Source organism: Pristis pectinata, chromosome 20, assembly GCF_009764475.1.
Source record: "Pristis pectinata isolate sPriPec2 chromosome 20, sPriPec2.1.pri, whole genome shotgun sequence".
In the NCBI taxonomy this organism is placed as follows: Eukaryota; Metazoa; Chordata; class Chondrichthyes; order Rhinopristiformes; family Pristidae; genus Pristis; species Pristis pectinata.
This window is the reverse complement of record NC_067424.1, coordinates 33,382,170-33,409,861: the sequence shown is the minus strand read 5'-3', so window position 1 is coordinate 33,409,861 and position 27,692 is coordinate 33,382,170. Positions and strand designations below refer to the sequence as shown.

The following is a 27,692-nucleotide window of genomic DNA, read 5'->3' as shown; positions in this document are numbered from 1 at the left end:
ATGGACAGTACCAGGGAGCAGACCCTTGGAAACTGATTACCTTCTTCACCGCTGCTGCCACTGCAAACAGTGACACTCACAGTCGCATTTCTGATGAATTCGTTGGCCCTCAGCCTGAGGGGAAGTGGAAGGTTTCCACTGCAGATTGGTGGTTGCTGCTACAAACCATGCCATGGATACAAAGGCTCCCTCCCAACTCACCCCAGATACAGCTTGCACACTTTACTTCAGGCATTTCTGAACTCAGTTACTTCTGCTGTACTGAACGCACAGCTTGGGGCAGGTATGCCTCACAGTCTGTCCAGCGCAGCTAGTGGTAGTTACTCAGACCCTCCAATTATTCAGTAAGATAACAATTGATCCGAATTGTAATTCCACGTACCCTGGTTTGTTCTGTAACCATCAATAATCTTACCCAACACAATACTAGCAATCTTAGCTTTGAAATTTTGAATTAATCGCTAACTGCGACAGCCTTCTTGAGAAGACTGCCCAACTTTCCACTACCTTTTGTGTGAAAAGTTCCCTGATATTAGCTACCGAAGAGAACACCTTTAAGGCTGGGCTCCCCTTGCTCTGGATTCCCAAAGCAGAGGGATCAATTTTGCTGCACTTCTTTGATCATTGGTATTCTTTGTATCCTCCTGCTATCTAGTCAAAGTAGTCAAGTTCTGTGACCCATGTTCATGGCATCAAGAGAATCCAGCTCCAATGGATGACACTATGGATGTGAGTCACTCACGAACCAAAGAGATTCAAGAATATTGCAAATTGCAACTCCCAAATTCGAACACACTTTTCTTCCCTTGATCCCACCTCTCTCCCAGTCTGACCCCCTGCAGCATTTTCAGTTTCCTCTCCTGATCCCAAATGATCAGTTCTAACCAGAGGATTTGCTTCCATCCCTCTGCATCCTTATCTCACTTAATTCTGACTACATGACGTTAAGCTCTTCTTCCCCACTTTTTACACACCCATTTCTCTTGCTGGAGTCTTTGTTCCAGTTCATGAACCTTTCTTCAGAAGTCTCGATCGACCTGGATGCCTTGCTCTGGCATCTTACCCTGTCTATTCATGACTAGTCGCTGGCCTGACATGGACCTTCTCAGATATTTCCACGGCACCTACTCACTCTAGCCTAACCCTCTCTGCTCACATAACCAACCTCACCAATGCCATCAGACCTATCGACAAAAGTTTTGCTAACAGACCTCTTCCTCGCGCAGGCTGTACGTCAACTCTCAGACACCTCCTCTTACCTCCCACTGGGCCAGAGCGTCACCAGTGAACACCAAACCATCGTCTCCCAGACAGTCACCAACTTGGTTTCAATTGCGGATCTTCCCTCAGCCTCAACCACCCAACACACATGGCCCGATTCTATCTCCTTCAAGATTCAATAGCAGGACCGTCCTGGTAGACTTATTGTTTCAGTCTCCCTTCTTCCTACCCAGATCTATTCTTTCTCCCGTCCTCCAGTCTATACCCACCTACGTCTGTCACACTTCTGACACCCTCTGCCACGTTAATAGTTTCTAGTGTCCTGGTTCCAACCGGCTGATCTACCACACGCACATCCAATCCCTCTACACCACCACCACACCTTCAATTCTTCCTTGAACAAAGGCCCGATCGGCCTCTCTCACCTTCCCGTGCAACTGCAGGAGGCTCAGCACCTGCCCTTCTACCTCTTCCCTTCTCACTGCCCAGGGACCCAAATGATTCACTCACACTTCTTCCAAATTATTGTACTGTATTCAGTGCTCACAAAGTAGTCACAAGTGCACATTGGGTGACCGAATGCCAGTGGTTTGCAAAGCAGTCTGCGAGGGTGACCAGTTCCCTGTCAATTTAATTCCCCGTACACCACTGCCCCCAACTCTGACCACCTGTTCCGGCTGGCACCGGCCTTCTGTGTCACTCGCTCTCTGCTGGCCTCCATCCCTTCACTGACCTTCCCTTTTGATCCCTCAACCCTTCTACTTTCTCTCCAACTTAAAACTTTCTTTTTTCTTAACTTTTCGTAGTTCTGATGAAGGGTCATCAACCCAAAATGGTAACTTTGTCTTAACAGAAGCTGACCGATACAGTCAGGGTAATACGGCGTGGAAACAGGCCCTTTGGCCCAACACGTCCATGCCGACCAAAATGCCCATCTAAGCTAGTCCCATTTGCCCATATTTGGCCCACGTCCCTCTAAACCTTTCCTATCCATGTATCCGTCCAAGTGCCTTTTAAATGCTGTTATCGTACCTGCCTCAACCATTTCCTCCGGCAGCTTGTTGCATGTGCATTAAGAAGATGCCCCTCAAGTCCCTTTTAAATCTTTCGCCTCTCACAAACCTACGCCCTCCAGTTTTTGATTTCCCTTTCCCTGGGAAAAAGGCTGTGTGCATTCACCCTATCTATGCCCCTCATGATTTTGTTCACTTCTAAGGTTACCCCTCAATCTTCTACTCGCCAAGAAATAAAATCCCAGCCTGCCCAACCTCTCCCTGTAACTCAGACCCTTGAGTCCTGGCAACATTCTTGTAAATCCTCTATGCACTCTTTCCAGCTTAATGATGTCTTTCCTATAACAGGACAACCAAAACTGCACACGATACTCCAGGTGCGGCCTCACCAATGTCTTGTACAACTACAATATTTCTGCTGAATATTCCAACCACAATCTTTTTTAATTCAGGATTATAATCCAGTCTGATGCTCCAAATCCAGTGAACAGAGGGACTGCTGCACCATTGGACATACCTTCGAATATTAAGTCATGGTCTCTCCTCTTGGTGTGGGTACACAGTCTCTTGGCTATAATTTGAAACGTGAGCGTTTAGCACGGTGGTGCTGCAATTAGTGCTGCTACCTCAGTTCCAGTGACCCGTTTTCAAACTTGATCTTGGGTGCTATCTGTGCAGATAGGCATGTTCTTGCTTGACCAAGCGGATTTCCCTTGGGTGCTCTAGTTTCCTCTCATCCCAAAGACATGCTGGAAGGTTAATTAGTTACCACAAATTGTCCTATTTTGTAGGTTAGTGGTATTAAAAAAAAAAGAGTTGATGGGGGTGGGCACAGGGAAATAAGGGAGGCTTTATGGATGCTACACTGTGCCCTTCAAAAGTGGGCAGATTCTCTGCTTGACACCCAGTCTTACCCTTGCCCCATCTCTGTATGTTTTGTTGCTAGATCACGATCCCATCAACTCTGAGTAACGATGGGGGCCAAATAATTACCTGTGGAATGTTGGCATCGGCAGCATTTACTGCCCATCCCCGGTTGCCCTTGCAAGGGAGTAGGTGGCCCTCATTCTTGAACCGCAGTGGTCCATGTGGTGATATTGCTGGTGCTCACACAGTATAACATGTGCCCTGCTCAACAAGTTGTGGAATCCCATTTGAAGCCAACTAACGGAGCAGACACCAGGGATTAGAATATGGGGCCTTCAGGAACTAGAATGCTTGGCCAGATAAATGATCAAATCAGTCAGCAAAGCCCAGTGGTGTCCTTATAAACCACAATGACCACTCATTCTAGTTGTTCACTGTTGCTTCCCCACAGTGAGAAGGATGGGATAATGGGTGTTCCCTTTGTCCAATGGGTCTGCTTCAGTGATGAGCATTCCTTTTGAGTTCAAATTGGCAGAAAAAGCCCTGCGTTTAACAACAACATTTAAAAGTCAGTTGGATGGGTACATGGATAGGAAAGGTTTAGAAGGTTATGGGCCAAATGCTGGCAAATGGGACTAACTTGGATTGGACATCTTGGTCGGTATGGACCAGTTGGGCCGAAGGGCCTGTTTCCGTGCTGTATGGCTCTAATAGAAAGAAAAAAAATAGAATGGCACTGCTCCCCTAGGAGTCAGTATGGACCAGATGGGCTGAATGGCCTCCTCCACTATTGTTGATGCATGATATGCTTGCCTTTATTATTCCGGGCATCAAGTTCAAGAGTTAGGAAGTTACGTTGTAGCTTTATAAAACTCTAGTTAGGCCGCATCTGAAGTGTTCCATTCGATTCTGGTCGCCCCATTATAGGAAGGATGTGGACGCTTTGGAGAGGGTACAGAAGAGGTTTACCAGGATGCTGTCTGGATTAGAGGGCATGTGCTATAAGAAGAGGTTGGACAAACTACAGTTATTTTCTCTGGAGCAGCAGAGGCTGGGGGGAGACCTGATAGAAGTTTATATTATAAGAGGCATAGACAGACAGATGGTATCTTTTTCCCCAGGGTCGAAATTTCTAATAGTAGAGGGCATGCATTTAAGTGAGAGGAGCAAAGTTCAAAAGGAGATGTGCTGGGCAAATTTTTCTTTAAAACAAGAACACGAGAATGGTGGCTGCCTTGAATGCACTGCCAGGAGTGGTGGCGGAGGCAGATTCGATAGAGGTGTTTGAGAGGCTCTTAGTCAGTCACATGAATATGCAGGTAATGGAGGGATATGGACCACATGCAGGCAGAAGGGATTAGGTGCATTAGCTTAATTAGTTTAGCACAACATTGTGGGCCGAAGGGCCTGTTCCTGTGCTGTACTGTTCCATGTTCCAATGCCCCGGCCCAGACATGTCCCTCAACCAGCCAGCGATGCAAGGGTGCTGCTAGTGGGACCCAACTGCATCTAAGTTGGCCTACACCATACAGGGACCACATTTCAAAAATCTCAGTGACTTCAAGGTGCTTTGGGACAGGGTGCAAAAAGTGTTCTGTGTATATACCATGTATGTACATGTGCATGTCTCCTTCCAATGTCTAAATGGACCCAGGTCATACACTTGTTTGACACATCCACTTATTTCTGGGGTCCCGAGAACCAGGAGGTATAAAGGACCATTCGTACCTCTGGAGGCCTCCTGGGTCGACTGGGTGGCGATGCCCAAACTCTCCTCCCTCTGGACAGAAATGTTGGGGTGAATTTGACGTCTTCATATGGATTTTCCTTGGAAGGACCTGGAACAAAAGTAGAGGAGGAGGATGCTAATCAGAATGCCTTGTTTCTGAATACAAGAACACTAGGAAATAAGAGTAGGCCATTCAGCCCCACCCCACCATTCAATATGATCATGGTTGATCTACCCCAGGACTCAGCTCCTCTTCTGTGCCAGATCCCCATAGCCCGATATCCCCCAGTCTTCCAAAAATTTATCTGCCTCTGTTTTATGCTCTTCTGATGAGGCAGCCTCCACAACTCTGGGTCAGAGAATTCCAGATTCATCAACCTCTGCGAGAAGAAATTTCCATGTAATCGCCCCCTTTACTTGAAACTATATCCTCTCGTTCAAGATTGTCCCACTATTGAAAACATCGACACCTACTCTGTCACTCCCCATCAGGATCTTAGGTTTTTTTTCCCCTAATCACCCTCTGGGTGGGTTCTGTCTGCTCACAGACCCAACAGGAGTTGGGAACAAACAATGCAAATGGTGGGTGAGCGATGACTATCTCTTGACTTTATATTGAATCTCAGAGGGGAAACACCATTCAATGTGCCAGACTGTGTTCTCTAAAACAGAAGGATCACTTTTCTTAGTGTTGGATTGATACCTGGTCATTTTCTAATGGGACATCACTGTGGTGAAGCTGTCAGTGCTGCTGCCTCACAGCTCCACGGACCAAGGCTTGATTCTGTCTGTGAAGAGTTTGCACGTTCTCCCCTTGACCAAATGGGTTTGTCCCGGGTGCTCCCAAAGACATGCTGGTAGGCTAATTGGCTTCTGTGCATTTCCACTCAATATTGGGAAGCAGCAAGAGGACAAAATAGGAGTTGATGCATGCGTAAAAGAGAACAAGTCCCGTTCCCCCAATAGGGAAACAAGAGGGGGAAGAGCTCTGCTAGGAGCCAGCAGCAACCTGATGGGCACAATGGTCTCCTGTGTTTTTATAAGTATAAACAAAGAGTGGTCCTTGTTGAAATATAAATGCAAGCAATTAAGGATCCAAGGTAGTCTGGCTTTGAGCACTGGCCAACTGGAATGCATTACATTTGATAGTGGAACCCCAGATGTAATCAACTTGCAGCGAAGTTGGGAATTCCTTATAGGCATTCAGTTTCCCCACAGGACAGGTCAGGCTTCTTCCAGGTTTGTTTGGTGGGAAAAGGAATGAAGACTATCAGCTACCATATCGGTCTGCTCAACTGTCATCTTCTTGGGCTATCAGTCACTCCTAAAGAATAAGCGCCTTCTCCTCGGAGATGGTGCATCAAATACAATACAGCAGGATGCCTGGATATTGGTCCTGGATGTAAGCAACTGCTCAGCATCTTCCATTTATAGGAAGGATTAAGCGCTGGGATTAGACGAAATATGTTGATTGTGGAGTCACGTGGAGTTTATTTACTGGTAGGGATGTGTGTGGCCAATGGACATTTTCTTTTTTTTAATTATTATTTATACAGCACAGTTACAGGCCCTTCCAGCCCAATTACACCAGTGTACTGTCAATACTACATAATTCTGCAAGGACATCCAACAAATCCTTCACTAATGACCGGAGTGGATGCTGGCGTGGTATTGAAATTCAAATCATGACCAAATAGATGAGGCAGGTTATTGAATCCTTTTTTAAATTTAAATACAATTTATTGAACACACTGTTCACCACCTAGTGAAGAACCACTTAGCACTCTGCACTTCCTAATAGGCCAAGATCTTCCACCTGACAACAATGCGGCCCTCCACTCTCCAAAACAGGCACGAGTTGGCCCCATGTGCCCATCTTCCTGTTCTAGGTGGGGATAGATAAGATCCTTATTAATCACATGTACATCGAAACACACAGTGAAATACATCTTTTGCGTCGAGTGTTCTGGGGGCAGCCCGCAAGTGTCGCCACGCTTCAGGCGCCAGCATAGTATGCTCACAACTTCCTAACCCGTACGTCTTTGGAATGTGGGAGGAAACTGGAGCACCCAGAGGAAACCCACGCGGACACGGGGAGAACGTACAAACTCCTTACAGACAGTGGCCAGAATTGAACCTGGGTCGCTGGCGCTGTAATAGCGTTACGCTAACCGCTACACTACCGTGCGACTGTTGACCAACACTCACGTGGAGGCACAAGAGACTGCACCCCCACCCGGTGCAACCTGCCCATCACCTCATACCCCGCCTCAGTGCACCAGTCACCTTGGACTCCTATCTCACCACCGCCTTCTCCTCTTTATGCTGGCCGTCTTGCTTTGCCACTCTCAGCTCGGATGCAGGGTTTCAACCCGAGACATCGACAATTCCTTTCCTCTCACGGATGCTGCTTGACCCGCTGAGTTCCTCCAGCAGATTGTTTGCAAGGCGCTGAGAGTCGACAGTGGAGCACAGGATACAACGTACTGCTCTAACTGTGCAGCTCCAAGATGTCGAGTTCCTCCCAACAGCTGTGTTGCTGAAACCAAAGAGGAGGATCAAAGGCATCTGGAAGCTGAGGGCCTGAGTTTCTCACAGCTCTCCACAACCGACCCAGCACACAGTTACTGATGATCTCAGTTGTACATTCCAGGATCTTGACAGGGAATTTGTAACAGGGGATGTAAAGTATCGCAGCTACGTTCCAGGGAACTGCTGGACCACTTCCAACCAGGGAGAAGGAAGCTTGTACGGAGGCCGCTCTGTAACAAGAGGCTGAATCTTATGCTGGCCACGGGCCCAGTTCCCTTGTAGTTCCATTGTACTCCAACCTCATGGATGCGCTCTTCCCTTGACTTACCCTCTCCAAATACACTGCCGCTTGCCAAGGTACGGTCCCACATACGCCAGGTGGCTGCCTGTACCTTTCTTGCCTGATGTGGCTTCAGGTGCAAGCCTCAGCCACGATTTCAGGCTTTTTCCACGACATTACAGCCTCAAAGCTTTGGTGAGGCCACATTTAGAGTATTGCGTTCAGTTCGGCAGGCACGGTAGTGTAGTGGTTAGCCTAACATTATTACAGCGCTATCGACCCGGGTTCAGTTCCCGCCGCTGTCTGTAAGGAGTTTGTACGTTCTCCCCGTGACTGCGTGGGTTTCCTCCGGGTGCTCCGGTTTCCTCCCACATTCCAAAGACGTGTGGGTTAGGAAGTTGTGGGCGTGCTATGTTGGCGCCAGAAGCGTGGCGACACTTGCGGGCTGCCCCCAGAACATTCTACGCAAAGATGCATTTCACTGTGTGTTTTGATGTACATGTGACTAATAAAGATATCTTATCGTCTGGTCACCTCATTATGGGAAGAAGGATGCGGAGGCTTCGGAGAGGGTGTAGAGGAGGCTCACCAGGATGCTGCCAGGTTTGGTGGACATGCTGTGAGGAGAGGTTGGACAAGCTGGGGCTGTTTTCTCTAGAAAGGTGGAGGCTGAGGGGAGATTTGATAGAAGTTTATAAAATTATGCAAGGCATAGATAGAGAGCCAGTATCTTTTTCCCAGGATTGAAATGTTAAGTACTAAAGGCCATGTATTTAAAAGGTGAGGGGGAGAAAAGTACAAAAGATGTCCAAAGTAATTTTTTATATATAAAAAAACAGAGCAGTGGGAGTCTGGAATACAGTACCAGAGGTAGTGGTAGAGGCAGATAGCATAGGAGCATTCGAGAGACTCTTAGACAGGCACATGAATATGCAGAGAAGGGATGGATATGGTCAATGTGCAGGGAAGAGGGATTAGACTAATTAGGAGTCATTGGTTTAATTAGTTTGGCATAACGTCGTGTACTGAAGGGCCTGTCCTGTGCTGTACTGTTCTATGTTCTATTTTACTGAATAGTGGTGCTGGCATGTGGGATCCAATATCCCACTCCAGCTTGTGTATTTGTGCTTGAATTGATGTAACGTCTTAAGGGCTATCGCTTGGGAGGGAAATCAATAGGATGGACAGTTAGAGAATTAGGAAGGTTTTAAAAACAAATGAAAAGCTGGGGAGAAAAGTAGGAAAATGAAGTTCCATATTCTGGGATTGATATTGGTAATTTATTTATAATTATCACATGTACTAAGGTACGGTGAAAAACTTTGTTTTGCATGTCATCCATACAGATCATTTCAAAACGCAAGTACATTGAGGTAGTACAAAGGGAAAAGCAATAACAGAATGCAGAATATAGTTTTACAGTTACAGAGAAAGTGCAGTGCAGGCAGACAATAAGGTGCAAGGGCCATGACAACGTAGGTTGCGAGGTCAAGAGTTCATGAATACATGGAATCCCAGATCAGGGGGTCTGATGGACAAGCCTGAAACATGGGGGAGGGTGCACGCGCACACACACACACACAATTATTGCGGCGGCTGCTGAAATGATGGGGAGAGATTGGGTAGGTTGGACTTGTTTTCCCTGGGACTGAGAAGGCTGAGGAGTGAGCTGATAGAAGTGTACGAGATTATGAGGTGCACAGATAGGGAAGATAGTCAGAACCTTTTCCCAGTAGAAGGGGTATCAAAAGCAAGAGGGCATGGGTTTAAGTTGAGAAGGGAGGAACTTTAAAGGGGATCTGAGGGATAAGATTTCTTTTTAAAATGTACAGAGTGGTCCATAACTGGAATTCGTTGCCAGAGGCGGTGGTGGAATCAAATATAATTACTACGCTTAGGCATTTGGACAGACAATTAAACATGAAAGGCATTGAAATTGTTATAAATTGCCTGTCAAAATCCTGGAATGTACAACTGAGATCGTCAGTAACTGCGTGCTGGATATAGGCCTAATGCAAACAAATGGGATCAGTGTAGATGAGCAAGAAGGTCGGCATGGTGGTGATGGGCTGAAGGGCCCACTTCTGTGGTGCATCACTAGGACCATGATTTCACTGAGCGAGCCACGTACTGATCTCCTGACCTCGAGAATGTTCCATTGATTCATTAACGAGTAATATAAACAAGGAGCTACACAAAGGAGCAACACGTAGTAAAGCTGCAGTGTGGTGAAAATCACCAAAAGGCAGAGTGAAAATAATCACACAAGCAAACACGGCGAAGAATTCTTTCATCTTCTAATTAGACCCCTTACTTATAATATCCTCGTAGATGTTCTCTTCGGACAGAGTTTGGGGAAGCGTCTTCTCGGTATCCTTGCCACCTTGTTCGTGATTCTTTGCATGCCCTGCAGGAGTCAGGAGGAGCTTAAGACCGTCCACGTCCTCAAACTCGTAGGATTTCCTACAAATAGAGGGTTGCAATGTTTGGAGTCAGGTTTGCAGCTTAAAAGCCAAGTGAGTCTGGGGGTGGGGTGGTTGAGGGGGGGGTGGGGGGGGGGTGCGGGAAGCAGGAAGGAACAACAGGGTGGAGGGGGAGGGAGGAACAACAAAGGAAGGGGTGGTGGGGAGCTAAGGTAGGCAGGAACAAGAGGGCACAAATGACCACGTCCAGCATCTCGAATACAACACAACAGCCCAAGGCTCCCCGCAAGACCGACATCAGACAAAATTTGACACCAGAAGCCCAGGCAAAAAGGAATCAACTTCCACTTTGGCCTTCAACGTTCTCATCTGAATATTTGCTACTACCACCAAGACCTGCACCTGCGGCAGCTCCACCCAGGTCCATGCCCTAGGCTTCCGTGCTCACTGTAGCATACCTCCTACTCGCCGCGGCCTCACCCCCGCTGATCTTGCGCGAATCTTTCGGGAGATTTCATGTGGATCTTTCAAGAGGAGAAAAAAATATGTGGAAACACACAGGGGCTTGGGGATGGGAGAGGACTAGGATGGCAATTTCGAAGATTAAAGGCCTTGGCAGCTGCAAGCATGGTACCAAGATGGAGTAGCCAGTCAGTTTTATGAAGAAATTTCTGAACACAACAAACGTAGGGTGGGGGGTGGAGGGATGGAGATAGGTATGGAAGTGGTATTGAGAGGCTTGAGACATTTCTGGAGGGAGGGGAAAATGAGTGAGGCATGGGATGGAGGGAGGTTTGCAAAGGGAGATTCTGGGAGAGAGAAGAGAAAGTGGTATGGGGGCGGTGGGGGTAGCTAGAGGGACAGGAAAGATACAGGCTGGAGAGGGAAGGAAAGAGAAACAGAGAAAGAGAGACATTGTGCATCTGGCATTGCTTGGGTCACCCAACAAATCAGGTTGGGAGCACTGGGACATTGTTATTATTCCAATATATTAACTTGGCCTTTCAACGTCTAATGTCCAACAAAGGTATTCTGATGATAATTTGGATGGCAAATTCAGAGTTTCATTATAAATTTGATTGCAAGTTATGCCCCATGGTCAGTTGTAAACTAACCCCTCTCATTTGTAACTATCTCCTTTACACTTGTGTGTGGATTGTTGTTTTAGTATGTGTGATGGAATAATGTGCAGGGGCCACCAATTGGTTCTCTCAGCTGATTTTTTCCAAGCCCCTCCTTGTTGAATCTAACACAGCAGTACCCGGGGAAGGGAAGAGTAATGAGAGACAGGCTGCTGACTGCCTGGGTCACTACGCCAGCTTTTACTCTCCCTCTCTGTTGAAATGACCCTGTCCCTTCTTCATACACAATCACTCACATCCACTCATGGGTTCTGAGGAGGCCATTGAGGGAATTGTAGGCTTCTCCGTAGATGGGGGCATGAAGTGTCTGACAGGGTGAGGTGATCTCCTCCTCCTGGCATTTTTGCTGGGCTTCTGTGCAGTTCGATGCACTGACTCCAGGTTCTCAAAACCATCCCGAATGCTCCTTCCCCATGTTGAATGGGCCAGGGATTCCCATAAGTCAGTGGGAATGTTGCACTTTTTCCCAAGGATGTTCAGAGATGCTGGAGGAGGAGATCACCTCACAAGCCAATACACCCACTCTGTCCTTAGATCTTTTCCTGTCTACTGAGTAACCTCTTTTCATGACAGAGCCCTGAACATTTAACACAACCAACAGAGGCGCTTGTCAATTCAACAGCTCGTTAAAACCGAAAGGCACAGTCAGTCCAGCTCTGAAGTCTCGCAGGGAAGGGAAGCAATCAACCTGGGATTTCTCCTGCAGTAATTAATCCCATTCCCAAGCCAGGCTTCACACTTCCCACACTTTCACAAGGGACCAGCTATGGAGGGAGAATACAGGGATGAAATTTTGTTTAGTTAACTTGCAACTTCCACGGCAACGATCTGTTTTAAGAGTCTCTGCACTTTTTGTCACATTAACCTAATATGGGTAAGGCTTGAAGTACCAAACAGATCTCAACGACGTAGGCCGACCTTACCCAACTCTTTCTCCTCTCTGACTATCAAAGTGTCCCATTGAAGAGATGGTCAAGCTCCAAAACTATGCAGGGAGCGTGAGAAACACATACCAGCAAATATCTGGTCTAACAAGTAGGGGACCTATTCACAAAAGAGAAGTGCTGACTCTGCTGCGTTTGGAACGCAAGGTCAGAGTAAAAACAACCCCCGCGTCAACTCCCCACAGAGCGCGAGGAAAATAGATCCCTTGTTGCATCACTTTCTTCTAAAAACAAAATTCTTCTCTCTCCTGCTGCATGCTGGGATGGTGCCCTCAGGATCCCAGTGCCCTCTGACACTGCCCTCATACTGGCATTGTTCATTGAGAGCATCAGTGGAATACCGATTTATGAATTCAGATCCTGACCTCACTGTGCACACATCCACCTAGCAGGGCAAACCCTTTCAGCCTACCAACCCCCAACCTCCTCCACATTGGAGAATGCAATTGAAATGGTCCTAGCCGGGTACTTTCTCACTGTTGGCAGGCAGGTCACTATTGGTAGCTTTGTTCCCTTCCAGAAGTTTATGACTTCAAGTCCCGTTTCAGAGAAAAGACAATAAAATTAACATTGACGCCCATGGCACAAAATTAAGTAAATGCTACAATATCAGTGTTACCACCTTTCAAATGAGACACCAGTCTTCTCTCTCAGTCTCAAGTCCTGGGCAACATCCGTTAACATGTTTTCTATTCATCTATCTCACTGCAGTTTGTGGGACTTTGCAGTGCATAAACTGGCTGCTGCTTTTCCTACATTACAGTGGCAGTGTCTACAATTCTGAATTACCTCGTTGCCTGCAAGTGCTTTTCGATGGCGAGAGGTTCTGCAAGGCATTGAATGAATGCAAGGTTTCTTCCCGGCTCAAAACTTGTCATGCTGTTTAGTTGAACGGGCTTCTCCGGTCATTTGTTCCAACAGGCCAGCAACTAAGAGGTGCACTAGACTAGCCTCGAGTCACTTCAGATGTGGTGCGACAATAAAAGGTCTTGGAAGAGGTTTCCTAAATCTGAATCAGTCTACTATTATTTAGTGGTCAATTGGTTGTGACATCTGTAAACATCTTGCTATTGGGAATACACAATCAACAGGCATACAAACAGAGCACAACGTTTCCATTGTACTGTCCTTGGAATAGAACATACACGATTACTCTGTCTGCCAAGCAGCAGCATTTACACATGTAGCAATCACACCATGGCTGGTACATGTGGACAATTTCCCTCTCCTGCCCGCCTCTCAAACAAAGAGGTGTGAGAGACCATGATAGGTTCCCCCACCACTCCACTGACTATTGTCTCATTAGATCATAAGATATAGGAGCAGAATCAGGCCATTCGGCCCCTCAAGTCTGCTCTGCCATTCAATCATAGCTGATTTTTTTTTCCCCAACCCTATCCTCCTGCCTTTTGTTTGTAACCCTTAACCCCCTTACTAATCAAGAACCTTTCAATCTCTGCCTTAAATACACCCAATGACTTGGCCTCCACAGCCCTCTGTGGCAATGAATTCCACAAATTCACCACCTTCTGGCTGAAGAAATTCCTCTTCAGCTCAGTTTTAAAGGGATGTCCCTTTATTCTGAGGCTGAGCCCTCGGATCTTAAACTATCCTACTAATGGAGACATCCTCTCCATGTCCACTCTGTCCAGGTCTATCAGTATCTGGTAGGTTTCAAATGAGATTCCACACCACCCCCCACCCCCCCACCCTACTGAATTTCATCAAGTACAGGCTCAGAGACATCAAACACTCCCCATAGGTTAAACCTTTCATTCCTGGGATCATTCTGGTGAACCTCCTCTGGACCCTCTCCAGGACTAGCACATCTTTCCTTAGATATGGCCCAAAATTGCTCACAATATTCCAAATGCAGTCTGAGCAACACTTTATAAAGTCTCAGCATTAAATCCTTGCTTTTATGTTCCAGTCCTGTCCAAATGAATGCTAACATTACATTTGCCTTCTTTACTGCTGACTCAACCTACAGTTAACAATACCATGACCACTTTGCACTAAAATGGACCTTTTTTTGTTCTAATTGTGTTCTTTCTTGTTAAAATTGTGTACAAGTTATGTTTAATTTATATTTACTTGGGAATGCAGCTTATCTGATGCTATGTGCCTGTGATGCTGCTGCATGTAAGTTTTTCGTTGCACCTGTGAATACATGTACTTGTGCATATGACAATAAACTCGACTTTGAACCTGCAAGTTAACCTTAAGGGAATCCTGAACTAGGGCTCCCAAGTCCCATCTGGATAATGTAACTGCATGCACAGGCAAGTCAATAAATACAGACAAGGAGGTCACTAATTGCCAATCCTGGGAGCTGGCAGAAAACATATTCACAGTTTTGAATCTTCCTGTTTCTGGAAACAGTCACTGGTTGTTCATTGTTGTCCCAACCAAGCTTAGCACAACAATGACTCACAGATACATGGTCCGTCTGCATGGCAAGAGGAACCATTAGATCACACAACCAGAATGGAAGCAAAATACTAAGATTCCATCCCGATTTGCTGGAACCGGTAACTGGCCTGGGCTTCTGCATGTACCAGGACCTTGCAACATGGCATTAGAAAAACCACCAACTAGATCTATGTAGCAATTTGAATGCAATGAAGCCTCCTGAGGATCTTAAAATGGTCAGTTATCAGACAAAGCTTGACGCCAAGCCACATGCATACGGTCATCTGTTCTGGATTCACCATGCGGTTAAAGAGATGAAGAACAATTTTTATGGAGGAGAATGAGGCGGAGGGATTTAGGATGGGAGGGTCAGATGGCTGAAGACTGGGCTACCAATGCTGAGCAAAGGGTGGGGCATGGGCACACGAGGCCAGGACTGCAGTGCAATGACTTTGGGGCTGGAGGGTACTGTGGCGGATCGTAGAGCTTGGAGGAACTTAATGGTTGGGAGGGGTGAACCTATTTGAAAAACAGATGAGAATTAGACCACAGGGTAGCTGGGGTATTGGAAGCCCATTTTGAATGAGCTCAGGTTTATGCAGGATGGGAGAGGACAAGCATTGTCACATCTGGGACAACTAGGAGTTTGCCAGAGGATTTCAGCAGCTAAGTTTCCAAGGCAGGAGTGATGAAAGACAACTTAATGGGAGGTGGTAGCAGGCAATCTTTGTGATCGAGAGGAAAAGGGATCAGGCATTCAGCCCCAGGTTAAATAGGTTGCGAAGGTGCAACTCATCCCCTTGGCACTGGGCAAGGAGGGGGCTGGAATTAGCAACCAGGGAACACAGAGCTTCCAGCTGGAGCCAAAGACAAGGCCATGGTCTTCCCACTGATGGACTGGAACCAGGATTCAGCTCAAGCAATGCCGAATGTAGAACAAGCAGTCGGACAACACAAAGTAATGGAAGAGGGATTGTTGTGAGGCAGGAGAGGATATCGTTAGGAGGAAAGTGGAATCGATGCTGTATGCGGGATGACGGTGCCGAGGGCACATGGATGTGAAGTGGGAGGTAGCCTGGAACAGATGCTTGGAGCAGGAGGAGAAGCAGTTTCAGGGAGGAAGTGTGGAACCATGCAAGGACAGAAATCACTCAACTAGAGGTTGAATGAGGATCCTGTGGTTTCCTGTTTTTACAGGTTGTAGACAGAGCACGAAGAATGGAGGAATAGTGCCCCCTAGTCAGGAGTCACATAGAATAACTTGCAACATTGTTGGCCGAAGTCTCAGTGTTGCAGCCGGGAAGGATGCCGGATTGGAGGGGTTCAAATGGACTGGTAGAGAAAGCAGGCTCAGTTCCAGCGTTGGGACCACATTAGTCAGGACATCCATTTTGTAATGTGGCAAATGGGAGGCCAAACTGCCAACAGCAAGGAAGGTGGCTTCTTGGAGCCAAGCACCTTATCTTCTTGGGAAAGTAGAAAAAGAGCACCTTGAAGCACTCTTGGGTAATGAGAGTGCACTAATAATGTGAACAGCACTGCGATGGCGTGTAGATTAAAACAAAACTCATCAGCACAAAGACTTTGAAATCAATAAGTCCTAAAGCATCTTGTACGTACCTTCAGAACATCTGAATCCGTACACGTTGGATGGGGCACCCCCCGTTAGTGCAGTGAAATGCACCTGTTGCTGGGTCAATCATGGTAGTTTATTGAGGTAATTTTTTTTTGTTTGATTTGTACCAACCAGGAGAAACATTCTGATTGATGTTCTCCCTGGCTACAACACATTATTTTCCTTGTGCTGTACACGTTAACCCAGCATACATGGCTTACATTTTAAAACAGCTTTAAAACTGGGGAATCAAGCTGAAGGACAATATCAATTACATAATGAACCATGGAACAATTTACAGCCTGGTGGAATTGGGAGGCAGGTATGGGGAAGAAAATTAGATCAGGGGAACAAGGGAGTGGGAAACAGGATAGTTGAAGTGCTCTGCAGAGCATTGATCTTTGCTCTGATAACAACAGAATGAGATAGAGGGATTCACATGGTGACAGAAATATCTTGACACAGAATCAGGTAATTATCATTAAAAGGTACACAACATCTGGGTCAAACGTGCAATCAGCAACAATCAAACATTGCAGTAAATGAACTGCACCAACTGTGATAAGACCGTTGAACAGTTCCCTTATACGATGAGATGGACTCTGACCTCATGATCTACCTTGTTGTGACCTTGCACCTTATTGCACTGCACTTTCTCTGTAGCTGTGACACTTTACCCTGTACTGTTACTGTTTTTACCTGTACTACATCAATGCACTCTGTACTAACTCAATGTAACTGCACTGTGTAATGAATTGACCTGTACGATCGGTATGCAAGACAAGTTTTTCACTGTACCTCAGTACAAGTGACAATGATAAACCAATATCAATAATATGACATTTCAGTGTCAGCTTTCACATTGTCAACCCATGTTAAGCAGTTGGAAGTAATAACAGAGACTTCAATGCTTTAGCCTGGCATTCACTGATGTCTTTCAGTCATAATTGATCCGTAACAATTTGGGTCTCAAAACAGTCAATTCTCCAAAAGAACTAGGGTCCAAAATGAATGGAGGTCAGCCTACCTTTTTGTCTTTATTAGTTGTGCTTCAGTCCCAGGTATCTTTGCTGAGGGTGGTGGGTGGGTTGGGAGCGGAGGTGCTGATTGAACATTTTCTTTTGTAGATATCCCCTTCACTTGAGGGGCAGAGTCACCAGAACTTTTATCTACAGCATACTTAAAGGTCCGCCGAGGTTTGGGAACAGGATTAATTCCACGCGATTCTTCAGTTTCCTCAGAATCCGTGCTGTACACGTTCTCTGCATTCCTGGTGCCAGTCTCTCTGCTCTTAAAAGTTGACAAATCCAAGTCTTTTTCAGTTGAACTAGAGCTTTCTCGCTTCCTTTTCAGCTCTGAGGCAGATAGTGCATTTTGATCCTGTGGAATGTCTTGCATCTTCTTCCAAAATTTCTGGGATGTATAAAAATTTCCCGGAGGTAGCAACTTTGCAGAATCTGGACTGTTCTTAGCCAAGTTCTCCAGTTTCTTTGCTTGAGGGAAGACAGAAGACAACACTCTTGAGTTCGGTTCTCCCCCATTTTTCTCAGTACTTTTTACCTTTTGGTCACCTGCATTCCATCCTTCCCTGAAATCCAGTCCCAGGCTTTTAGCTTTCACTAGGCCTCGCTTATTGTTACCCACCAGACTTTCAGTTTTTGCATTGGAAGCAAATGAACACGCATGGTCTGGAGATAAAGTGCCTTCTGTGGGCTTGTCCATGCTGGAGACAACATTCGTTTTCCCCTCCCATTGCAATATCTTTTGTTTAATGTTTACGCCATGGTGCCGGGAAGTGATGCGATCTCCGAGATTGGGGGCACTATCTGATGAGTGCATTTTCTCCAGTAAATTCTTCACAACGTGTCCATTTTGAATGCCACCCCCCCACCCCGACGCTTTGTATCTGGGGAGCTGCGTGTCATTTGGACCCTTTCTGCTTGAACCGATGTCCACTGAGAGCACTGGCTTTCCTGACGGAGGCAGCGGTTCAACCTGCAGAGCCCCAGTGGGTTTCACTTTATCCAAATTCCTGGTGAGAGGCCAGTTGTATTTCCGGAGAACTTTGCTGGTTGTAGTACAAGACCTCTGGCTCAGGGAGTCTTCGATTTTTTTCACTATGTTCTTGACGCTGCCAAAACAAAAACATATGACTGTTCTAAAACCTGATTAGTCACCCTGTTGACAAGGAGGAGTAACAGCAAGAGGGAAAAATTGGCAGCCAAGTGTCAAAAGGGACTACTACTTGGCAGGGGAGTGGGAAAATGAAGCCAAGGAATAATAATTGTTCACATGACAATCAGCAGCATCTGAGTTGGCAGTTCTGATGGACAACAGCCAGCTCATGTGCAAATCAGAAAGAAAAATATAGTGTAATGGAACACAAGTGGCCAGGCATTTAATAAAAAAAATCATAGGCAACTGGTGAAATAAGAAATGTGAAGTTTTTGAAGAATGTGGTAGTTAGGCAGCAGTAAAACCATTTGCAATTATTGAAGCACTTTTGAAGTCCATTCAATTTTCTGTTCTGTACCTTTTTTTTTAAATAAACTGAAACTACTCTCACTATAAACATCACAACAAATATCTTGCATTTAGGAAAAATGTTTGTCTCAATTAGTGAGGCCATGATATTAGTGGATAGACAGGATTCCAGGAGTAGGAATTCATGCTCAGATCTTCTGCAAGGAGTGGACAGAAGCATTGATACTGGCTGAGAGGGGCTCGGATGCTGTGTGCTGGAGGGGAGGGGTAGGTAGAGCCCCAGTGTAAATTGGTTTATTATTGTCACATGTACCAAGGTACAGTGAAAAACTTTTGCGTGCCATCCATACAGATCATTTCATATCAGTGCATTGAGGTAGTGCAAGGGAAATCAATAACAGAATGCAGACTAAAGTGTTACAGTTACAGTGCAGGTAGTCAATAACGTGCAAGGTCATGATGAGGTAGATTGTGAGAGCAAGAGTCCATCTTAACATAGAAGATGTCCATTCAATAGACTTGTAACAGTGGTTGGAAGCTGTCCTTGAGCTTGGTGGTACGTGCTTTCAGGCTTTTGTATCTTCTGCCTGATGGGAGAGGGGAGAAGAGAGAATGACCGGGGTGAGTGGGGTCTTTGATTATGCTGGCTGCTTTACTGAGGCAGCGGGAAGCGTAGACAGAGTCTGTGGAGGGGAGGCTGGTTTCTGTGATGTGCTGAGCTGTGTCCACAACTCTCTGCAGTTTCTTCTGGTCCTGGGCAGAGCAGTTGCCATACCAAGCCGTGATGCATCCGGATAGGCACATCGGTAAAAGTTGGTGAGGGTCAAAGGGACATGCTGGCATTATGTAGTCACACAGGGAGGCGGGATGGGAGGGAGGAAGAGGGCTACATCATCAAGTCCAGTACACCGGCTGCAGTTGCATTGCGTCAGGAAGGGGAGGTCAACTCTGCCATGCCTCCTAGAATGCTTACACAAGGCAACGGTATTGGAGCTCTGTCCTTTTTAGTATGGGTCTTACTGTCCAGGGGAGGTAGGGAACAACAGATTGAGATTTTCCCCCTCTCAGTTTTCCCTCGTCCTGTCTCGGAAGCATTATCTCCTGCTGATGTGATTTTTAGGTCACCAGTGCCCCCAGGGTCGGGGGTGAAGAGTGGGGGTGCAGTGGTGGGACAGGATCAGGCTCAGAAATTGTGTGTTCCACAGCCCCACTGCCTCCTCACTCGCTTTCTACTCACCCACCAATTTTGAGTGGCTCCTTGTGTACCTCTGTACCCAGGAGGTGGAACTGTGGGCATTTCTGGTTGGTGCTGCGATTAGCTCCAACACAGGATCCAAAGTGACAGGAAAAATGTGAAATTGGGCGATCCCTGCTTTAAGAAATCATTATTGTGATTTACTCCCTTTAGGAGTGTTAGAACCAGATCTGTATGCTTCACAGAAGGCAGCTGCTGTGGAATGAAGGGGAATGGGGTGGAGGGTGAGGGGAATTTTGAAGATGGTTAGGAAGCAAGGGAATGGGGGTGGGTTGTAAAAAAAAAAGAGAGGCATGGATTTCCTGTGTACGATGGTTAAGTTGTCAAGAGATCCAGAGACAACGTAACAATCCAAAGACCAGAGTTCAAGCCTCACCATGACAACTGTTCAGACTTCCTTATGATATAGGAAGCCATTCAGTCCATCAGCACAATGTCAGCCCAATTCCCTACTTATTTCCTGTAACCTATTCTCTCCCACATGCTCATTAACTTCCACCAATTCTCCTACCATCCACCCGCACCAGGGGCGATCTACAGTAGCCAGCTTACTTGTCAACCTGCACGTGCTTGGAACGTGGGAAGAACTCTGGGCACTCAGTGGAAACTCATGGTCACAGGGAGAACGTGCAAACTCCACACAGCCAGCATCAGAGATCAGGATTGAACCTAGATGGATGAGGCAGCAACACTACCTGCTATGCCAAAAAAAAAAGCCACTGGAAGAATTCAGTGGGTCAAGGAGTGTCTGTGGAGGGGAGGGGGAGAGAGAAGAAATGTGTCGACATTTCGGGTTGAGACCCTGCATCAGGACTACCCACTGTGCTGTCCCAAATTCCAGGATTAACAATCTGAAATTTCAGCTGTGAGGGTACAAACTACCAGCTGCAATAAAAAGCCACCACCGACACCCTACAGGAGGGGAAATCTGCCATCCTTACTTCTGCTGACCCACTAATGTGGTCGATTTAACTGCCACCTCAGTTCCGGGTGAATTAGGGATGGTTAATAAATGCTGGCAATGTCTTGTGACAAATCAAATTAAAAAGTTACACAGAAAGCACAATAACTCCGATTCACTGACCTGCCAGAACCCAGGGGATTGAGGGGGTCCTTAGAAGCTGTCCCAAACCTGCTCTCACTCATTACTCCATCTCCAGACACGTCCTACGCTCACCTAGAAGGGAAAGAGACAGAGTGGTGTTTAAACATGAAAAATGTTAAATCAGAAGGCAGCCAAGTATAAAACACTGTAGAGAGGTTGTCTTGTCAAGCATTGGTAACAGGGTGGCTGGATTCTTGTATGGAGTCCCCAGTTACATACAAAAGTGGTGAGTTGGAACTCCTCGGCAAATGAAGTGTCCGTGACTGTACGTAGCAAGACCTAGACGACGTTCAATGAGGATAAAAAACAGACTGATGGAAGAACTCAGCGGGTTAAGCAGCATCTGTGGACACAGAAAGGTTCAAGTCGACATTTCAGGTTGAGATCTTGCCTCAGAACTTCCTGCATCAGGACCTGCAACAAGACCCGAGACAGGGTCTCGACCTGAAATGACAGCTTGCACCTTTTGCACCCACAGATGCCGTTTGACCCATTGAGTTATTCCAGTTGTTTTTTCAGTTCCAGATTCCAGTACCTGCCTTTTTCTTTTGTCAACGTTCAGGGATGGGTTGATAAGTGACAAGTAACATTAGTCCCACCAAAGCATCAGGCAATTATCTGATCCAAAAAGGAGCTGGAGGAACTCAGCGGGTCAGGCAGCATCTATGGAGGGAAATGGACAGTCGACGTTACGGGTCGAGACCCTTTATCTGGGCCCGAATTAGGGTCAGTGCAGATGAAGGGTCTCAACCCGTAACGTTGACCGCCCATTTCTCTCCATGGATGCTGCCTGACCTGAGTTCGTCCAGCATTTTGTGTGTTGCTCCAGATTTCAGCATCTGCAGCCTCATGTCTCAATTACCTTATCCAGCAAAACAGTGTAATTACCCACCATTGACATTCACGGGCATTACCATCACTGGAGTCTCCCACCATCTATATCCTGGAGACTACTATTGACCAGAAACTCAAATTGGACCTGATACAAATACTATGAGATTACAAGAGTAGGTCAGAGGCCCTGTTTACTGCAGCGGGTTACTCGCCTCCAGACACCCCAAACCCATTTCACCATCTACAAAAAGGCACAAGTCAGGATAACGATGGAATATTGTCCATTCCTGGATGAAGGCAACTCAAACAATTTTCAATATGATCAACACCATCCAGGACAAAACAGCCCACTTGACTGGTGCACCATCTATCACCCTAAACATTTCATTTCTCCACCACCAGTGTAGGGAGGCTACTGTGTGCATCACTGTCAAACTCCACTGCAGTTACTTGCCAAAGCAACTCTGACAGCACCTCTTACACCCATAATCTCTACCCCCTCAAGAAGGGCCCTCCAGCATCTGCAGGTTCCCCTCCTGACTTGAAAATGCATTGCTGTTTGTTCATTGTTGCTGGCTCCAAAGCTGGGACTCCCTGCCACTACTACACTGTGTTAGTACTTTCTCAAGAATGACTACAGCAGTTCAAGAAGGCTGTTCACCACTTCTGCAGGAATATTATGCAGGAGCAAAAAAATGCTGGCCTTCTCCATGATGCCCACACCCCGAAATAAATAAATGTAAATACAGACTATAATCCCGACATGAACAGAGAGATTCTTACTAGCTGAACTCAAGTAGTACTCATTGCAATCCTCAATAAGGACCATTTAGTCAAGATCATGTGCAGGCAGAAGGGATTAGTTTAATTTGGCATCATGTTTGGCACAGACATCATGGGCCGAAGGGCCTATTTTGCTCTACGTTCTATGAGATCTGGACAGTGGCGTTAAGGGTATGGCGATGCATCCCAAGGCTGTCCACCCAGTTAACATGGTCGGCTCCTTCATCACTGATTTTTTTATTACGAAGGTATTCAAAGAGAAAAAAAAATCAGTGGTGTGTGGGTGGGGAGGTGGAAGGTGCTGGCGTTGCAGGGCACCCCCATCTGTTCTCGAGAAGTTGGTGACAAGCAGCCTTCTTGAACCACCACAGCCCTTCTGACGAAGGGGCTTACACAGTGCAGTCGGGGACCGACTTCCGGGATTTCGACCCAACTACGATGAAGGAACAGTGATACATTTCCAAGTCAGGGTGGCATGCAACTTGGAGGGCATCTATTGTCAGCTGCCTGCTGCAGGGCCCCCTCCCCTGCAGGGGGTTACTCGCCGATTCCGGGTGGGGAGTTGGAACCTGGTAGTGAGAGCCAGGTGTGGGCACAGGCTTCGTGTGTCACTGTTGGGTCACAAAACCTGCTTTTCCAGCTTCGTCACTTGAAATGAACTCAACAATCCCGAGACTCCATTAGAAGATCCGTATGGATCTGCCGACTTGATCGTGGTGTGAGTCCGAGTCAAATCCTTCTGCTGATAATGGAAATCCATCTCCACATCACAGCAGTCCCAGCTCACCCAACTACACATGCAGATGCAAAATGGAGAGAGAGATTAGCTCAGTGGACCAAGCCAGGCAATGTTCTATCCGCCAGTTGATCTATAGACTGCAGTCCATGGAGTGAAGCATCCATTAGGAGTGGACAACAGAGCAAATCAAGGCTGACCATGACTACAATAGTGGCCCCAGCATCCATTTACACAGATCCTGTTGAAATGGACTCCTGCTTCTACTGATATAAATCCCAGGACCATGAAGCACAGCAGACAGGAAATTAACAGCAGGCTGCTCACAAACAGGGAGCCACAGGAGAAACTGGGAGCACAGGTGGAAATGTTGTCAGTACGAGGGTGGAGGGGAGGTGAGTGAGAACAGGACGCAAAAGCACAAACCCATGTTGAACTCAGAAGATAAGGCCTGTGCAATTGCTCTTTTTATTTCCCATGACACTACACTGGCCGTGGGACAACTAAATGATGCCAGGACAGTAAATGGTCATCTCTGGATTAGCAGCAATGGCTGAGGAGTCAGGGAGCATGCAAACAGACCATTCACCGTCCATGCTGGCCAGTGGGCACCGATCCGTGTTAAGCCCATCTTCCAGCACTCGGCCTGTAGCCTTCTAAGCCTTGGTGATTCAAGTGCTCGTTTAGACACAAATGCCGCCAGCAACTCTGCTTCCATCACTCTCTCCAGCAGTGCGCTCCAGGTACTCACCACTCTCTGGGTGAAAAAAGTCCCCTTCAGATCCCCTCTTGCCCCTTACCCCTCAATCTTTACCCTCCACTGGCATTATAGATCCAGATGTGCTGCAGCTGCAGTGACTGGGAGGAGACAGACACCCTTGCTGAGTAAATTGATGAATTGCTTCACCTTCTCCAGTGGAAGGGTACAACACCTGGACCCAGTACAACAGCAGGCACATCCAGGGGGACAAGCCTGGCCTGCAGAACACTGAACACAGTCAGACTGTGAGAGCCACACAACATGCATCCACAGGAGACACAGAGGTCCACTGATACTTGAGTGCATACACACAAGCCTTTGCTCGAGGAATAAATCAACACAGTTCCAAGCACCCCTCTGTTCACCTAGAGCACCCAGGCTACAGAACAGCCAAAGTTCCACACAGGCGAAGAACGGTCTTCAGCTAGTCACCTGCATTATTATTCCTTTAGTGTCTCCAGAATTCCATACTCTTCCCCACAAAACCTGACTAGGTAGAAGCCAGCTCAGGGTGTGTGTGTGGGGGCTGGGTTGTGCGGGGGGGGGGGGGGAAAAGAGGAGTAGGGGGTAGTAGTCATATTACCCACAGGACACCCAAACCCACACCCCGTTATAAGAGGATGCACAGGTTGGGTAGACACAGATCAGGTCAACCGCAACACCCTTAACCTGACCAACATCTAGCATTCAGGTGCAATTTGTTCTGTGTGTTGTGTCCGCACCTACATGCCTGTGAAGCTGCTGCAAGTTTTTCCATTGTACCTCACTGTACTTGTGCATATGACAATAAACTTGGACTTGATTTGACTACTCAAGGTGGACTACCGGCGATGGTGTTGGCATTGGAAGGCAGATGGCAATGGATGGAGGAGGAGGAAAGAAAGATCTGCGCTCAATAATAACAGTAACACACAAACTCATCTCATCCTATGCAACAATTAGAACAAAAAGGTCACCGGACAATGTTTTTGTTACGCAGGCTTTAAATGAGGACTTGAGAGGCACTGGGTGGGGGAACCAGCCATTCATCATGTTCCTGGGGACAGTCCCATCAGTAACCGACTGACATTACCCGCCTTCCTGAAACCCTCCACAGTGTGTTGCTCGTAGAGAATGATCCTTCCCACTGAGAGCAGCAGGGCAACAGACGTAGAGCTTAGTGACATGGTGCCGTGACAATCTTTCCCTCAGTGTTAGCAAAGCAAAAGAGTTGGTCATTGACTACAGGAAAGGTGGGGTGGGGGCAGAGTGCACATGCTCCTGTTTATATAGGTCGAAAGGGTTGAGAACTTCAAACTCTTAGGAGTGAGCATCACTAATAGCCTATCTTGGTCCAACCACGTAGACACCACAGCCAAGAAAGCACACCAGTACCTCTACTTCCTGAGGAGGCTAAAGAAACTTAGCATGTCCCTTTTGACCCTCACCAATTTCTATTGATGCACCATAGAAAGCATCCTATCTGGATGCATCATGGCTTGGAATGGCAACTGCTCTGTCCAGGACCGCAAGAAACTGCAAAGAGTCGTGGACACAGCTCAGCACACCACAGAAACCAGCCTCCCCTCCATAAAATCTGTCTACTCTTTTTGCTGCCTCGGTAAAGCAGCCAGCATAATCAAAGACCCCACCCACCCCCAATATTCGCTCCTCTTACCCCCTCCCATCGGGCAGAAGATACAAAAGCCTGAAAGCACGTACCACAGGCTCAAGGACAGCTTCTACCCCACTGTTATAAGACTATTGAATGGTTCCCTAGTACAATAAGATGGATTCTTGACCCCATAATCTACATCATTGTGGCCTTGCACCTTATTGTCTGCCTGCACTTTCTTCTGTAACTGTAACACTATATTCTGTATTCTGTTATTGTTTTCCCTTGTACTACTTCAATGTACTGATGTAATGAAATGATCTGTATGGATGGCATGCAAAACAATGTTTTTCACTGTACCTTGGTACATGTGACAATAATAAACCAATTTGCCATTTGTGCTACCTCACCAGTGCTGATTTTACAAGTTGTCCATTTTTATTTCAAAAAAACTTGGACACTGACAGCAAGGCTGCAAGTAGAACACATGGTGGTGTTGACAGGTTGGGGGAAATGTCATCTGGGGGGGGGGGGTTGGTGGGTGGGGGCTGGTGGGTGGGGGCATGTAGCAAGGTGGGAAGAGGCTCAAACAGCAGCCGAATAATCCGTTCCTCTCCAGTAAAATTCCATGCAATTCCACATTTTGCCACAAGCATCTTTGCCAAGACGAGGACAACCATGTCACAGACACTTGCTTGTTCAAGGACCACTTGGAGGAATGCAAAAACTCCCACTACTTTTGAAACCAAGCCACCTTCTCAGCTGGATTGTTTATTTGAGTGGAGCGCAGGGGCTCACAGCTTGAACATCCCAATGACTCATGATCACGAGCCTTAAAGCAAACATGGGCAATAGTGCCTGCTCTGTCCTACCCTTGACCCAGCACTGCTCTCTGGTCCTGCTCAATAAAAACCAAACACTGGAAATTCTTAGGTCAGGCAGCAGCTGTGAAGGAAGAATCCAGTAGTGTTTCATGTTACAGAAACAAAGGATTGCAGATGCTGGAATCTAGATGAAAAACACGATGATGCTGGAGGAACTCAGCAGACCAGGCAGCATCCGTGGAGAAAAGCAGGCGGTCAACGTTTCGGGTCAGGACCCTTCTTCAGGACTGAAGATAGGAGAAGGGGAAGCCCAATATATAGGAGAGAAAAGCAGAGTAGTGATAGGTGGACAAAAGGTGTTCCACGTTGATGACCTTTCATCATAACACTTCAATACCAAGCAGCTAAAACCAATACTTTGGCTACTGACTGCCCAGGATTAAATGAAGCCACACTCTGACAATAAGCCTTAGTTTACCACCGTCAACATATAATGTGGTGCCTCGAAAGGCATTGAAAGATAGTGTCCTCCTGTCCAGCACTGCCCTCAAATGGATAAAAGGCACATGGTGAGTGGACACACACAAATTATACAGAAAGGTAAATAAATGATCTGGATGGATCACGCAAGAACTGAGCCACTTTTCACACTGAGTTTTGTTAAGTCACCACCAAGGGCAGCACCGTGGCAGGTAATCAGAATAGCACTCTTTTTGATTTGGCATTTCCGTAGAAATGACCTCAGGAAATCACATGACTGCAGATCCAGTAAGACAACTGGAAAAACAGAGCAGATCTAATCTTCAGACGTCACCTTTTATAGTGCTGAGTGTAGTTAGTGTGCTGACTCACCAACCCTACCCTTCTCCCTATGTTTCACCTGCGAGTCTCGAGTCAGTGAGTTCCCAGATACTTTGACAACAATGTAGTTGGCCATTCAGCTCCCCCAGTCTATTTGATCAGAACACAGCTGATCTGCATCTCAATTCCCTCTGTAAACCATGGTCCTGTCCTTCCCTGAAAAAAAAACTCAGCTTTAAATCTCCCAGTTCTCCTTCCAACCCACTCACTCCTTGCCTCAACTGACTAGAGAGATGGCCTGAGATTTCCATTGTCTGAAGAAGTGCTCCCTTCACTAG

At 46.8% G+C, this 27,692-nt stretch overlaps 1 protein-coding gene across 8 annotated transcripts in view; it reads right to left on the bottom strand.

Annotated features, from left to right (window-relative positions):
• The window catches only part of LOC127580787 (DENN domain-containing protein 2C-like), a 108,487-nt gene that overhangs the window by 47,667 nt on the left and 33,128 nt on the right, over positions 1 to 27,692 (bottom strand). For all 8 annotated transcript variants that reach the window (XM_052034667.1, XM_052034670.1, XM_052034671.1 and 5 more), the window contains exons 2-5: positions 21,002 to 21,094; positions 17,206 to 18,309; positions 9,957 to 10,105; positions 4,830 to 4,939 (exon numbers count right to left, since the gene is read on the bottom strand). In XM_052034667.1, the coding sequence (XP_051890627.1) occupies positions 4,830 to 4,939; positions 9,957 to 10,105; positions 17,206 to 18,309; positions 21,002 to 21,063 (1,425 nt within the window). In that variant the 5' untranslated portion in view covers positions 21,064 to 21,094. The remainder of the gene's footprint in view (positions 1 to 4,829; positions 4,940 to 9,956; positions 10,106 to 17,205; positions 18,310 to 21,001; positions 21,095 to 27,692) is intronic.